Source organism: Rhinoraja longicauda, chromosome 6 (assembly GCF_053455715.1).
Source record: "Rhinoraja longicauda isolate Sanriku21f chromosome 6, sRhiLon1.1, whole genome shotgun sequence".
In the NCBI taxonomy this organism is placed as follows: Eukaryota; Metazoa; Chordata; class Chondrichthyes; order Rajiformes; family Arhynchobatidae; genus Rhinoraja; species Rhinoraja longicauda.
Genome location: NC_135958.1, coordinates 8,330,931 through 8,345,404, shown reverse-complemented (window position 1 = coordinate 8,345,404; position 14,474 = coordinate 8,330,931). Strand labels below are relative to the sequence as shown.

General features: G+C 42.7%; 2 protein-coding genes across 5 annotated transcripts in view; one reads left to right on the top strand and one right to left on the bottom strand.

Moving 5' to 3' along the window:
- The window catches only part of znf423 (zinc finger protein 423), a 341,953-nt gene extending 337,451 nt beyond the window's left edge, over positions 1 to 4,502 (bottom strand). For all 4 annotated transcript variants that reach the window (XM_078400409.1, XM_078400410.1, XM_078400411.1 and 1 more), the window contains exon 1: positions 3,988 to 4,502. In XM_078400409.1, the coding sequence (XP_078256535.1) occupies positions 3,988 to 4,027 (40 nt within the window). In that variant the 5' untranslated portion in view covers positions 4,028 to 4,502. The remainder of the gene's footprint in view (positions 1 to 3,987) is intronic.
- Positions 4,503 to 4,620: 118 nt separating this feature from the next.
- LOC144594207 (uncharacterized) lies at positions 4,621 to 7,310 on the top strand. The gene is made up of 2 exons (XM_078400417.1): positions 4,621 to 5,400; positions 6,169 to 7,310. Exon 1 carries the CDS (start codon positions 4,984 to 4,986, stop codon positions 5,359 to 5,361), a length of 378 nt encoding a protein of 125 aa, XP_078256543.1. The 5' UTR covers positions 4,621 to 4,983; the 3' UTR covers positions 5,362 to 5,400; positions 6,169 to 7,310.
- The last annotated feature ends 7,164 nt before the right edge of the window (positions 7,311 to 14,474 follow it).

Below are 14,474 nucleotides of genomic sequence, written 5' to 3'. Positions count from 1 at the left end.
GCAAAAGCGCGGTCACCCCTCGCCAATCCTCGCCAATTCCTGTCTCATACCTTCATTTAGATGATCAGCTGTGAGCATCTAAGGGCCGAATGGCATACTCCTGCTCCTATTATTCTATGTCATACTTTTCCACATGTGTACATTACCAATCCCCAAGAATCTTTTCCAATTATTTTCCTACCACTGATGCTTCAACAATATTGGTTCTTCTACTCTGAGACTTTGCCTACGTTTAATGAGGGTACAAAGATCTATGTCAAGGTTCCAGCAAACTCCTCTCTTGCCTCTCTCTATAATCTAGGATAAATTCCATCAGGTCCTGGGAACTTAACTACCTTAAAATGTTCTTCAAAAGATCCTCCACATCCATGACATCCACTTGTTCTAGATTATCAGCATTGCCCTCCCTGATCTCACGATCTTCAGTCTGAAGAAGGGTCTCAACCCGAAACGAGACCCATTCCTTCTCTCCAGAGATGCTGCCTGTCCCGCTGAGTTACTCCAGCATTTTGTGTCTACTAACCATCTTCAATGTAATCATCCTTATCCTTGAAATAAATTTAGTGAATTTGTATTTCTCCCTTTGTCAGGCAAGTACAACCTCCCTGAGGTAAAGAGACAGCAAATTGTACAACGCTCCAGAATCTTTATAGAAAGTTCTCATATGATTCAAAGTTTATAAAAGTCGCAAAACGTGCCCTGCATATCTCCTCTAAGCATTGCCCCTCTCACCTTAAATCTATGCCTTCTAGTATTTGATGTTTCCATCTTAGGAAAAAGATTCTGTATGTCTATCGGATCTGTGCCTCAAATCTTTTGTAAAGCTAATAAAACACCAAGTTCAACCCTGGGTATGACACATCAGGAAAGAGCTAATGACTTCAGGAAGGATGGAGGAACCCAAATGCAAGAACCTCAACCATGAGGAGAGGATGTAAAAACAACAAGTACTCCCACCAAGGAGAGAAAGCCAAGACTGTTGCAGCATTCCTCGTGAAACTAATAAGATTGACATAATAGTTACAATATTGTTAAAATTCATCACAATATATTCCAATACTTTTGTTGTCAAAAGAAATAAATTTAACCCTTCAAAAGTTATACTACAAGTAAACACACACTGAAAGATCATAGTGATTACATGGAAATAATCCCAGTTCAGGACCAAAATGACTGCAGCTCTCAAGCCTCAAGTTAAGAGAATATTTCAATGAGGTTGCTTTCTCAATTACACACCCAATATTTTCATGTTTATTTGGTTCCAATCCCTTGTTTAATCACTTGATTGGAGCATTGTCCCTAAGGCATCTTGATCCAATACCAACATAGCAAATAGGGACTACATTAGCCTAATTCAAGAGAACCTACCATTCCTTCATTTACTAATGGATTAAAATCCCGGAATTACCTACCTAACCGTGCATATCATATGTAGGCAGGAACTGTAGATGGTTTACATCATAGATTAACACAAAATGCTGGAGTAACTCAACGGGACAGGCAGCATCTCTGGAGAGAAGGAATGGGTGATGTTTCGGGTCGAGACCCTTCTTCAGTCTGACCCCTCTCGACCCGAAGCGTCACCCATTCCTTCTCTCCAGAGATGCTGCCTGTTCCGCTGAGTTACTCCCTCATCTTGTGTCTATCTACCACACATTTGGACTATTATAGTTCAAAGATGCTGCAGCCTGTCACCACCTTCCTTTGGCAAAGCTTTTCATGCAGTCTTTCCAGAATAATTCACACTTGATGAACACACGAGAGCAGGACAGGGGAGAGTCAAAATAATCCACTGGCATTACCTAGAAACTTTTTCTGCCAACATCAGCATATTGCAAAATTATTGGTTTTGTCTACAATGTGCCATCCATTGCAATCAACGAGCAGACTGAAGATTTTGAACATTTGAATTAGTTACAAGTCTCTCAACAATTCATTTTGTTTGTACAGCTTGAGCAAATGCCTTTGCTGAAATGTACGTCAATTCTCCTGAACATTGCATAGTTTCTTACAAAAATATGTTACATACACAGTAAAGCAGGGAGGATAATGTGTGTTAATTTCACAATAAATATTGCATGTTAATTTAATCTGTTGACATGTTCCTGGTCAGCTCATGGGTGGCACAGTGGCAGAGTTGCTGCCTTACAACGCCAGAGTCCCAGGTTCGATTCTGACCACTCTGTTTGTACAGAGTTTGTACGTTATCTCTGTGACCGCATGGGTTTTCCTCTGGGTGCTCCAGTTTCCTCCCATACTCCAAACACGCAGTTAATTGGTTTTGGTTTTTAAAAAATGGTCAATTGTCCCTAGTGTGTAAAATAGTGTTAATGTATGGGGTGATCATGGCCAGCGTGGACTTGGTAGGCCGAAGGGCCTGTTTCCATGCTATATCTCTAAAGTCCAAAGAAAAATTACATGACCAGACAACACATCCTCAAAATACATTGTCATTTAAATAAAACTAAACTACTTAGCTGCTCATGCAGCACCTGTGGAGATAAGAAACAAACCTATGGTTTCAGCTCCATCATATTTCAAATGGAAATCATCAACCAGAAGTTTAAAATGTAGATTTCCACCATCTGCTATATTTTTTTCCCCTCGGAATATTATGACTGACATTGATTTTACTGCATGGGAGTGCAAAATTACCAACTTATTGTTAGGTAAGGGAATAAATTAATCATCGTCTCAAGAAGGATCCAACCCCAAATGTCGCCTGTCCAATTTATTCCACAGATGCTGCCTGACCGAGTTCCTCCAGCACTTTGTGTTTTGCTCAAGATTCCAGCATCTGCAGTTCCTTATGTCTCCAAATCATTTGGAAACTCAGGTTTAGTTTAGTTTAGAGAAACAGCATGGGAACAGGCCCTTCAGCCCACCGTCCATGCCAACCATCGGTCACCCCTTCACACTAGTTCTATGTTATTAAAGGTGCTTTATGGTTCAATGGTGCTTTGTTGCCACGAGTGCATTGCACAGTGAAATTATTTTTGCATAGATCACACATGCACGAGTCGCTGTATTTTGGTGCCATTTACAAAAGGGATAAAGTCCATGCGCTCTATGTTAACTGCGGTGACTCCCGACATGGTCCCACTTGCTCATGCACTTGGAATAATTTACAGAGGGTCAATTAACCTACAAAACCCACATGTATTTGGGATGAAACCAGAATAAGCTCAGGGAGAACCCGCTGACTGGTTAGCACACAACAAAAAAAGCTTTTCACTATACCTCGGTACACGTGACAATAAACTAAACTAAACTACACTGAAGCCAATGACCCCACTTGGTCCACAGCAGTCTTAATGGGGGAAAAATCCTTTTATTCACACTTGCAATATCCTACACACGAGCGACAACTTACAGCAGCCAATTAACCTACAAACCTGCACGTCTTTGGAGTGTGGGAGGAAACCATTAACCTACAAACCAGCACGCCTTTGGAGTGTGGGGGGAAACCGGAGCACCCGGCGAAAACCCACACGGTCACGGGGTGATCAACGTGCACACGCTCCACACAGGCAGCCAGTAGCTGAGGTGAGGTGGGGATGCGAGGCGGCGGCGGTGGTGGTGGGTGACATTTTGAAAGGCCAACGGACGACGCCGGGCGGCACGTGGTGGGCTTCGCGCCTGCCGCCCCGCCCGCGGGGGCGCGTGCACGTGAGCGCACGCTCACGAGGACCCCCTCCCCCCCTCCCCTCTCTCTGATTGGCCGGCGGTGCGCGTCCCCACCCCCCTTGACCGCCGCCGCCTTCAGTCTCCTCCACCCAGCGATAGGGGCAGGAGGGAGAGGGGGAGAGACGGACGCGCTCGGGTTTTTTTTTAAAAAAGTCTCCGTCCAACCACCAGGGGTGGGCTTTTTTTTCCCGCTTCTTCCATTTAAAATCAATCCTCCCCTCCTTTTATTCGACTCACTTTTTATTTTCCCTTCCCCTCACACCAAAACATATATGTATATAACAAGCATTTAAGACTCACCTTTGACAGCCCGAGGCTTGGATTGTTTGCGCCTGGACATGTCCAGTCCCGCCTCGCTCGCCGGGAAGAAGCCGCTGCCTGGCCGCCACTGACCGGAGCTCCAACCATCAATCTCTCCAGTTCCTCTGTGTGGTGTCTCTCTCTCTCTCTCACACACTCTCCCTCCTCCTGCCCGATGCAATGCGGCAACTTCAACCTCTCCGAGTGGACTGCGTGTGACGTCTCCCCCTCGTACTTTTTTTTTTCGCCCCCCTCCCCTGTTGTTGGCGGCGATGCTTTTTTTTTTTTTTATAACTATTTTTTTTTCTCTCTTTTTCTTCTTCAGTCGAGTGTGTGTTGGTGATGTTGATCTCCTCCGCCTTCTCTTCTCTCTGCAACCCACCCACACACACACACACAACTTCTTTTGCAACTGGTGGATCCTGCACGAAGACAAGTGATTATTTACAGCAGGAGGTGATGCTGGTGGTGGTGGTGGTGGTGGTGGTGGGGGGGGGGGGGGGGGGGGGGGTGGTGGACGACACAAAAAGGACGGGGGGGGGGGGGGAGAAGAGAGAGGGAGAGAGAGAAAAGGAGGTTTGCAATGCCTCCCCCCCCCTTTGCACAAGACTTATTGCTCGACCAACAACAACAAAAAAAAGATCTGCTCCCCCCCCTCACACACACAACAACAACAACAACCAGCAAGAGACTTTTCTTCAGCCCCCCCCTCCTCTCTCCTTTTGTTGCACGAAATTCAACGCAACGGGGAGGACTTGAGAGCGAAAATCTCCTCAGGAAACAACGACAACAACGAAAAGAAGTGGAAGGGGGAAAAAAAAAAAGATTTTTTTTTCTTCAAAAAGAAAAAAAAAGGCGTCTTTGTGAAGTGCCGACGGGCACCAAAGTCTGAGAGAAACTTGGCGGCGGCGGCGGCGGCGGTTGGCGGGATCACCTGCTTGAAGGCTGGTTCTGGTTCTCCTCAGCCGTCCCAAGAAGAAGGAGGAGGAGGAGGAGATGATGATGATTAGAAGGAGGAGGTGGTGGATGAAGAAGAAGAAGAAGAAGAAGAAGGAGAAGAAGGCGGTTGCCTGCTTTAGCGGGAGTGCCGACGGTGTGGAGAGGGCTGAGAGAGGAGGCGGCGACGGCGGCGGCAGCAGCAGCAGCAGCAGCAGCAGCAGCAGAGGGGGCTCGGTGCCATGTCCGCCGTCCGGCTCGGGCAGCGCAGCCGGCTCTTTGTGGCGGGAGCCGGGCGAGCTGGGCTTCTCCTCCCCTCGCAACTGCGTGGAGCACGCAGTGCAGACACATAATAAGCTGGGAAATTCAAGTAAGGCCCAAACCCATCAGGACCTCTCCACGGGGGAGCTTCCCCGCAGGGAGACGCGCCACACGTAATCACGGAGGAAATCGCTGTCCAAGTGCAGAGCACGCATGGTGAATAATGAAAAAATATATAAATCCTAGAGTGTGCGATCATGTCCAAAGCCTGGAGCCGTGGACAAACCTGGATTGGACTGCCAACACAATGCTGCCTCCCTCCTCTCACTTGTCCTTACACACACACAAAAGTGGTTTGTGTGCCTCTCCTCACTTCTCCTTTCAGCTACACACACACTCATATACACACACTCATATACACACACACACTCATACACACACACACTCACACACTCATACTCACACTCATACACACACACACTCATACACACACACACTCATACACACACACACACACTCATACACACACACACACTCATACACTCATACACACACACACTCATATACACACACACTCATACACACACACACTCATATACACACACACACTCATACACTCATACACACACACACACTCATACACACACACACACACACACACTCATATACACACACACACACACTCATATACACACAAAAACCAACACACAAAAAAGTGCTGTTTGTGTGCCTTTCTTCACTTCTTCCAACTACACACATACTTATACACACACACACAAAAACCAACGCAAAAAGTGCTGTTTGTGTGCCTCTCCTCACTTCTCCTTCCAGCTACACACACACACTCATACATACACACACACACACAAACCAACGCAAAAAAGTGCTGCAAACAGCTTTCTCTCTCCCCCCCACACAACAAAAAATTGCAAGCGTCTTCTGCAATCAGCAATCCTAATGTCAAACGTGTTTCGCTTAAAATAGGTGCAATGCAAAAGCAGGAAAGAACTACATCAAAACTACTTGCAGAGCTCCTGAAAGAAAGTAATTTGATTTTTTTTTTCTCTTTGCAACACCGAGACCAACGCTTAGAAAAAGGATGGTCGTCCTTTATTTAAATAATGCAACTTGAACAAGTCGCCTTGCAAACTCCGCGTTGAGAGGGGGACGGTCGTTCCACATTGCCGCGCCTTTATGTTTTAAGTAAACGCGCAAAATAAAACAAAAACGGAGGAGTCCGGGACAAAAAGAAAGCATGATATATTGATCGTGAGAAGGGTAATGGCAGAGCAAGGCGCCAGACTCTTGTCCGTTTCAGCAAGTCGCTCCAGCTGAACCACAAACTGCTGTAATGTTGCCATTACTGTACATCTCCTTTGATTCGCAGAAGCAATCTCGCACTCACAGTTTTTAATAACCTAATTCCTACCGAACAATGGAAATTCTTTAGCTTCCAGCACGTAACTCCCTGCAGGGCACAGTGAATTTCAAAAATATCCGTAATGATAGAGTGGAATTAAAAGGGTATTAGTGTTAGTAATTCGTTTACATCTAATTATAAACTGATGGAATTATGCCTATGTGGCTAACAAATATAATCGGTTTGAATTTATTTATGTGAATGTGTGTGTGTGCTGAGACGTGGTTAGACCACCTCTGTGATTTTAAATACGATTTTCAAATGGGGTGGGGGGAGAATGGATGAGCAAGGGACAGGTTGAAAGTCAGGCAGATTTTTAAGAAATGTAATAAATTAGCTATATTAATAATACTTGTTTCCTGTGGTTAGTTTATGTGTTTAAACATTACGAGTGAGCATGAAACCAAGTCGAGTTTGACATCAAAAATGCAGTTAAAATTTTTTTTTAAAGTGTTTAATTTAGCAATTTTGCAAACCAGATTGTTTCGCGTTGGATATTGCAGAGAGCTGTGAAGTGGCTGGCGTTTGTTCTTGCATTCAATGTAATGTCGAGCTGAATTTTCGCCCCTTTGCCATTTACACTGTGCCTTTTGTCTGCCCGGGAGACTTGCGCCATCTCCTGGACTTGTCTCAAATCTCTACAATTATTTAGAAGCCGGTAAAGAAAGGCATCGTCGTTTTCGTTCCACTACAATTATTTGAATAAATGCCGCTGAACTGGGGGGGGGGGGGGCTTTAAAAAGTATGTAACGTTTTGCATTTGTTCCAATAAGTTTAACAATAGGTATTCCCAGCCAAAAGCACGCCATATTGTAACAGCCTCGATTTATTATATTTGCAATGTTATTACTTGTTATTACAAAACCTCGCAGTACAATTATCAAAAGTTAAATACCGAATACCCGAAAAAATAAATGAATCGCAACACTAAACACGCAAAGTCCTTCGCATTAAGTTTGAATTTTCCAGTTCGTTTTTAGGCTTTTGTTCATGAAATGATGTCCAGCGGTGTTGGATTGATTTCAGCTACCACTTGCAGTTTAAAGACAGCGTTGAGGAAACCATTTCAATACACTGACGTTTTATATTGAACATTAAACTCAAATGGTTAAGAATCGTGCAACTGACTTAAAGAATGAATCTTTGAAATGATATCTGGTACACTCGCTTTATTTTCAAATGCAAACACTGCATCGACTACTACACACTTAGAACATTTCGACAAACTATGCAGCAACATGTAAATATATACAGAATATAAAGTATGACAATTCCTCGATGGTTTTTGAACAGAAATAAACATGTTCGGCCCTTGCAACCGGGCAATTGTTACTCTTGATATCCACTTGCTCAACATTTTTCCAATATATTGAACATGATTTGGGTTAAATAATAGATGACAAACCTTGACTGAAAGAAATGTAATTTTCACCGTTTATTTACATCCACATTCAGAAACCTGCTATTGAAACTGAATTTGTAACTCGTGAAATTAAACCACGAATGCATTGTGACGGCTTTATTGCGATTCTAAGTTCAAAGAGTATTAAAAGTTTATCGGCGAAAATGCAACACATTTAATGTCGGAAGGAAAACATTCCTCGGTCCTTTAAAAATCCAAAGACGGCGGAGTTTCAATAATACCAGGTATAGTGTTTATCGCGCTTTTTGCTTATTTCGATGAATAATTCATCTTTGTAGTTGACTCTTTAAATTGGAAATTTATTAAATAATGGAGCCCATCATCTCATTTACTGTAAACACCAACCTGTTTTCAAATGCTGATGTTATTAAATAAGGCTTTAATTTTGACTATTGCTTCTTGTGATACAACAGTAAAACGCTGTATTCCTACTGCAAGAACAGCTCCGATGAAAGGTCGTTGACCCGACCCTTTCATTCAGCTCGCCTCTTGACAATGCTGCACGACCTGCCGAGTATTTCCAGCATTTCCTTGAAGATAATCCTGAAATGCTTGGTTACAAATACTCCATGTCGAACATCAACAGCAAAATAAAGTCGCGCCGGCAACATTGCAAGTTCGATTCCTTGACAAAAATGCATTCTTAGAAAATAGGATTGACATTTAATTCAATGTAATAAATACCTTGCATTTTTCAATATAATATTAATGTGATCCTTTCCGGCGATGCAACGCCTTTAAGAAACATACTGCAGAGAATAGCGATTTTTGCTGAAAAAAATATCTAATTTGAAATTGTCGAAAATGTTACCAAACTTTATGAATTTCCAATAATTTGGTTATATTTTCGTAAAATTATCTGTTAAAATATGTTAGATTTTTTTTAAAATGTGCAACCGGCATTAAAGCGGACGCGTTTCTGTTCACAAATGGACGAAATAGTTATATTAAGTGCGTCTGAAATGATAACTGTAATTTTCGAATTCGGCTAGTTCTAACCACAAGAGAAACTGGGCAGGAAAGTATTGGACAAGAATTGATTTATTGTACAATCAGAAAGTTTTGCTCATATTACATGTCAAAAATATACTGTTCCTTTCATCTACTTTTCTGTCTTCAAAGCAAATTTAAACGCGACTGGTTACAAATATTAAGCAAAGCACAAAATCGTGGAGGAACTTAACGGGTCAGGCAGCATCTGTGGAGGGAATGGACAGGTGACGTTTCGGATCGGGACCCTTCTTCAGTCCGCACTCAAGATTCCACTATCTGCAGTTCGGGGTGTAAGAGACAATAAGGCTACAAGTATTAAGTCGATTCTTCACCATAACAACATTTCGATTATTTGTACCCAAAAAGAAGATTAAAGGATTGAAAATGCACAGCCAATAAACTATTAAGCTGGTGACTATGTTTTCATTAATAAATTTATATGATACGTCATTTCTGTTTTTGTTTGAACAATCAGGCAACAATTGCTACAACGCTGATCAAAGCTGTTCCCACTGCATCTTCCTTTGAAATCACCAGCCTTTTTGTCTTATTGCTTCCCATTGTCCAAAACCTCAAACAGTCATTTGATCAAATGGTCAACTTATACTTTATTCAAGTTTAAATACTGTATTTACTATTCCAAAATGGGCTTTGGGGAAACCAAACAAGGTCTGCAAAAGGGACCCAACCTGGAACATCACCTATCCATGTTCTCCAAGGATACTGCCTGACCTGCTGAGTTGCTCCAGCACTTTGTGTCTTTGTAAACCAGCTGGTTTCTACAGACAGGACGATTTCTCTGTTCAAAGATTAGGTAAGATTAGGTCACCCTTCCTGTTAATTTTTTATCTCAAACCCCTTCTGACAACGTGTGGTGAATCTCTGGAATTCATTGCCAGAGAAGGCTGTGGAGGCCAGTAATAGATATGTTTAAGACAGAGATTGAAAGATACTTGATTGGCACGGGAGTCGGGGGATATGGGAAGAAGGCAGGAGGATGGGGTTAAGAGGGAAAGATAGATCGGCTATGATTGAATGGTGGAGTAGACTTGATGGGCGGAATGGCCTAATTCTGCTCCTATCACTTATGAACTGTGCCAACAGTCTCCAACATTCTATCTGTGAGGCTCAGTACAAGTTCAAAGAACTCATCTACTGACCAGATAATTTACAACTTTCCATACTCAACATTTAATTCAACCATTTCAGATAATCATGACTTCCTGCATTTTTATTTTACATTTCCAAGACCAGGTGCTGTTACACTTCACACAAAAAAAATCGTAATACTATTCTTCATCCATACCTTTATTATATCTTATTATATCAACAAATTATATCTGTGTAGCTAACATGTTCATTTACAGGACGTCCATTATTAGCATGCCTGAATTGCGACATTCATCAGGGCAATTCATCTCAAGTTTTCATTTCTCAGACTGTCCCTCAAGAACAAGGATGACCTACTTTCACTCTGGTTTTATGGGGTCTCAAGTGGCCAATGAGGTCAAGGTGAGAATCACAGACCCTTGCATATAATGGCAGGAGGCACCTGATAGAGCAGATGGATGAGTGGTTTGTGAGGTGTTAACATACCTCTGCTCGCATAGCCGTTTGTGTGCCACTGATGCAAGAACTCAGTACTATTCTTAATGTCTCTTCTCCACTGTGAACTGTTATGGACAACAATTGGAAAATAAGACTGTGGTAGATGAAGAGGTGGTCCACCATGTTCTGTCACTGAGGTGGGATTAGGGTTGTGAACATCGGATCAAGAACTGATGGTTGTAGAAAATAAGTTGTTCCTGAACCTGGTGGTGTGGTAGGCTTCTGTACTTCCTGCCCAATGATAGCAATGAGAGGAGAGCATGGCCCAGATGGTGAGAATCCTTGATGATAGATGCTGCCTTCTGGAGGCAGTGCCTCATGTAGCTGCTTTTGATGTACCAGACTAGGTCCACCCCTATCTGCAGCGCCTTGCATTCCTACACGTTCAAATTCCCATACCAAGACACAATGCAACCAGTCAGAATAAAGTTGAAGTTGGCCTTGAACATTCCAGCTAGTTTTGTTTAATATAGAGATAGAGCAGAAACAGACCCTTCGGCCCACCAAGTCCGCACCGACCAGTGATCACCCGTACATTAACACTATCCTACACACTAGATACAATTTATAATTTTTACCGAAGCCAATTAATCTACAAACCAGTAGTACATCTTTGGAGTGTGGGAGGAAACTGGAGCACCTGGAGAAAACTCACGCAGGTCACTGGGGGAATTCACAAACTCGTACAGCCAGCACCCGTAGTCAGGATCGAACCTGGGTCCCCCGTGTTGTAAGGCAGCAACTCTACCGCTGCTCCACCTGTGCAGTTGGTCCACACAGGTCTTTTGCTTTTGGACAGGCACAGCATCTGGGCTCGAAGCTTTGTGTGGATTCACCCCCGAGAAGTAAGCTGCTGTTGGCCCTGAGAGACTTAGATCAAAGGGTCCTCAGGGGCTGTGGAGGCTCGTGTTTGTGTGTCATTTTACGATGTTACAAAGCATACATAAAAGGCATTGAGCTCAATTAGAAACGATGAATCATTGACACGTTTGACTGTTTTACCTTGAGTCAGAAATAGACCATATTGGTGAGTCAATAATCGCATATAGACTTGACCAGATAGTAGACCACAAAGTGATGTCACTGTGAGTCTGAATTGTCATGGGGCCATGTTGTGCAGCCAAGATAGCTTGGTAGATCACCTTTGCTTACGTTTTTTAGAGTAAAACTGGAAAATATTGGTATTGTTACAGCAGCAAATAAACAAATAATTACCACTGGCAGGAGCAGTTTTTTCAAAACAAACATCATTTATCGTTGTCATTCTAAATTTAATCTATTCTTCATGAGTAACTTGTTTAATTTTTGTGAATAAATCTGAATAATTCAGACTATAAATCTATTACAGTCTTTTTAAAGGAGCAAGGAGAGAAATTGAGTTTATTGTACATTAATGATCTAAGACCCTGCAAATCCTTAGGACCACTACATTCAGTTTCTTCCCAGCTGTTATCACGCAACTGAACCATCCTACCACAACCAGAGAGCGGTGCTGAACTACTATCTACCACTTTGGTGACCCTCAGACTATGCTTGATCGGACTATGCTGGCTTTGCCTTGCACTAAACGTCATTCCCTTATCATGTATCTTTACACTGAAACATGTGTTGCCTTTCTGCTAACTTAGCACACAAAGGCTTTTTACTCTACACGTGACAATAAACTAAAGTAAACTGAAACTTTCCACAACTTCTTCAGAACCTTTAACTTTCTGATTGTCCTTGAAAGAGTTAACGTTGGTGCAACCAGTCTATGTGTAACTGTTTTGTATGTACAGTATGTAGGTATTTTGTCATTCACAAAACCTCAGTTACCTGACAACTAAATGGCCTGGATCATGCTCACCACTGTCTAGGTCTTCCTCATGGGCCAGCTCATCTCTGACTTCGACATCTCAATGTGTGCGCGCTGAAGTCAACAGGCCAGAGTATCTGACCTTCTGCCCACCACAAGGCTCACCATGGAGTCCTGCAGCAGAGTGCTGACAAGCTGTGCTGATAAGTTGCACACATTTCACATTCAGTGCTGGTACCGATGACACAACCCTGAACACTGACCTTGAGTTAAAAAAAGATTAAGTGAAAGGAATAACTACATAATGTTTGTAATTAGTCTTTAGGTGCTTAATATATATTTTAAATACCTTACATTATTTAAAATAAAACAAGCCTATATGACAAGAAGCATCTGTGACCCTGTCTGTCTATGGTGTAAAAGCCTCTGTGCAGTATGGATAAAAAATCACTTAAACAGGTTACAGAAAGCAATAAATGGTTTTGTTGTTGTTGATACAGCATGGAAACAGGCCCTTTGGCCCACTGTGTCCATGCTGACCATTAATCACCCTTTCACACTCGTTCTATGTTATCCCACTTTCTCATTCACTCCCAACACACAAGGGACAATATATCCCTCCAAAACTGTCCTATCCATGTACCTGCCCAACTGATTTTAAATGTTGGTATAGTCTCAGCCTCAACTACCTCCTCTGGCAGCTTGTTCCATACATCCACCACCCTTTGCATGAAAACGTTACTGCTCAGATTCCTATTAAATCTTTTCCCCTTCACCTTAAATCGATGTCCTCTGGTCCTCAATGCACATATTCTGGGCAAGTGACTGTGCATCCACCCAATCTATTCCTTCCATGATCTTACACACCTCTATAAGACCACCCCTCATCCCCCTGCACTCCAAGGAATAGAGTCCCAGCCCACTCAACCTGTAGCTCACATCTACTAGGCCTGTCAACATTCTTGTAAATCTTCTCTGTACCCTTTCCAGCTTGACATCTTTCCTATAACATGGTGCCCAGAACTGAACACAATGCGGCCTTACCAAGGTCCTATACAATTGCAACATGACCTCCCAACTTCTATACTCAATACTCTGGCTGTGTAAGTCCTCCCCATGTAAGACTTCCCAAAATGCAGCACCTCACATTTCTCTGCAGTAAATTCCATCAACCATTCCTCAGCCCACCTGGCCAATCAATCAAGATTCTGCTGTAATTTTTCACAACCATCTGTGAAGTATGGGAAATGTGACAGGTAGATGGAATGAGTGATGGTTGACAGCAAATTTAACACTGGAAATACACTGTTATATTTTAAGAATGAAGTAGTAATATGGAAAGAACAAATCGTTTAGTTTAGAGATAAGAGTGTGGAAACAGGCTCTTCGGCCCACCGAGTCCACACTGACCAACGATCCTCGCACAGTAATACTATCCTACGCACACTTGAGACAATCTACATTTATACCAAGCCAATTAACCTGCAAACCTGTATGCCTTGAGTGCGGGAGGAAACTGAAGATCTCGGAGAAAACCCACGCGGTCACGGGGAGAACATACAAACTCTGTACAGTCAACACCTATAACCAGGGTGTCTGGCACTGTAAGGCCTATCACTGTGCCACTGGGCCGCCCCATTCTGAGAATATGATTGTGATCTTGGATACTGGTGCAAATTCATTGACAGTTTAAATGGTTTAATTGTACTTTTATTATCACATGCACTGCACAGTGAAATTATCTTTGTATAGACCAAAATCAAGACCTCCTGATGGATGTCTTGCAATAAAGGTTACCATGTAGCAGATCATGAACTTCCACAAAACATTGGTTTCGGCACAGAATTAAAAACGGCGTGGTCAGTAGTGCACTTCACCATAAGATTGAAAAGCTATGGAAACTGTCTGGATGAGATTTACCAAAATAATTCCAGGGATGAGGGGCTTCAGTAAAAGGGAAAGGCAGGAGAAGCGAGGATTGTTTCTGCAAGAGAATGTTGTTTGGAATTCTGACCGAGGTATTTAAAATCATGAGTGGTAGAAACAGAGCA

What these genes read in the sequence shown, in the direction of transcription:
- LOC144594207 (XM_078400417.1), top strand. Translation starts at nt 4,984, where the DNA reads ATGATGATGATTAGAAGGAGGAGGTGGTGGATGAAGAAGAAGAAGAAG.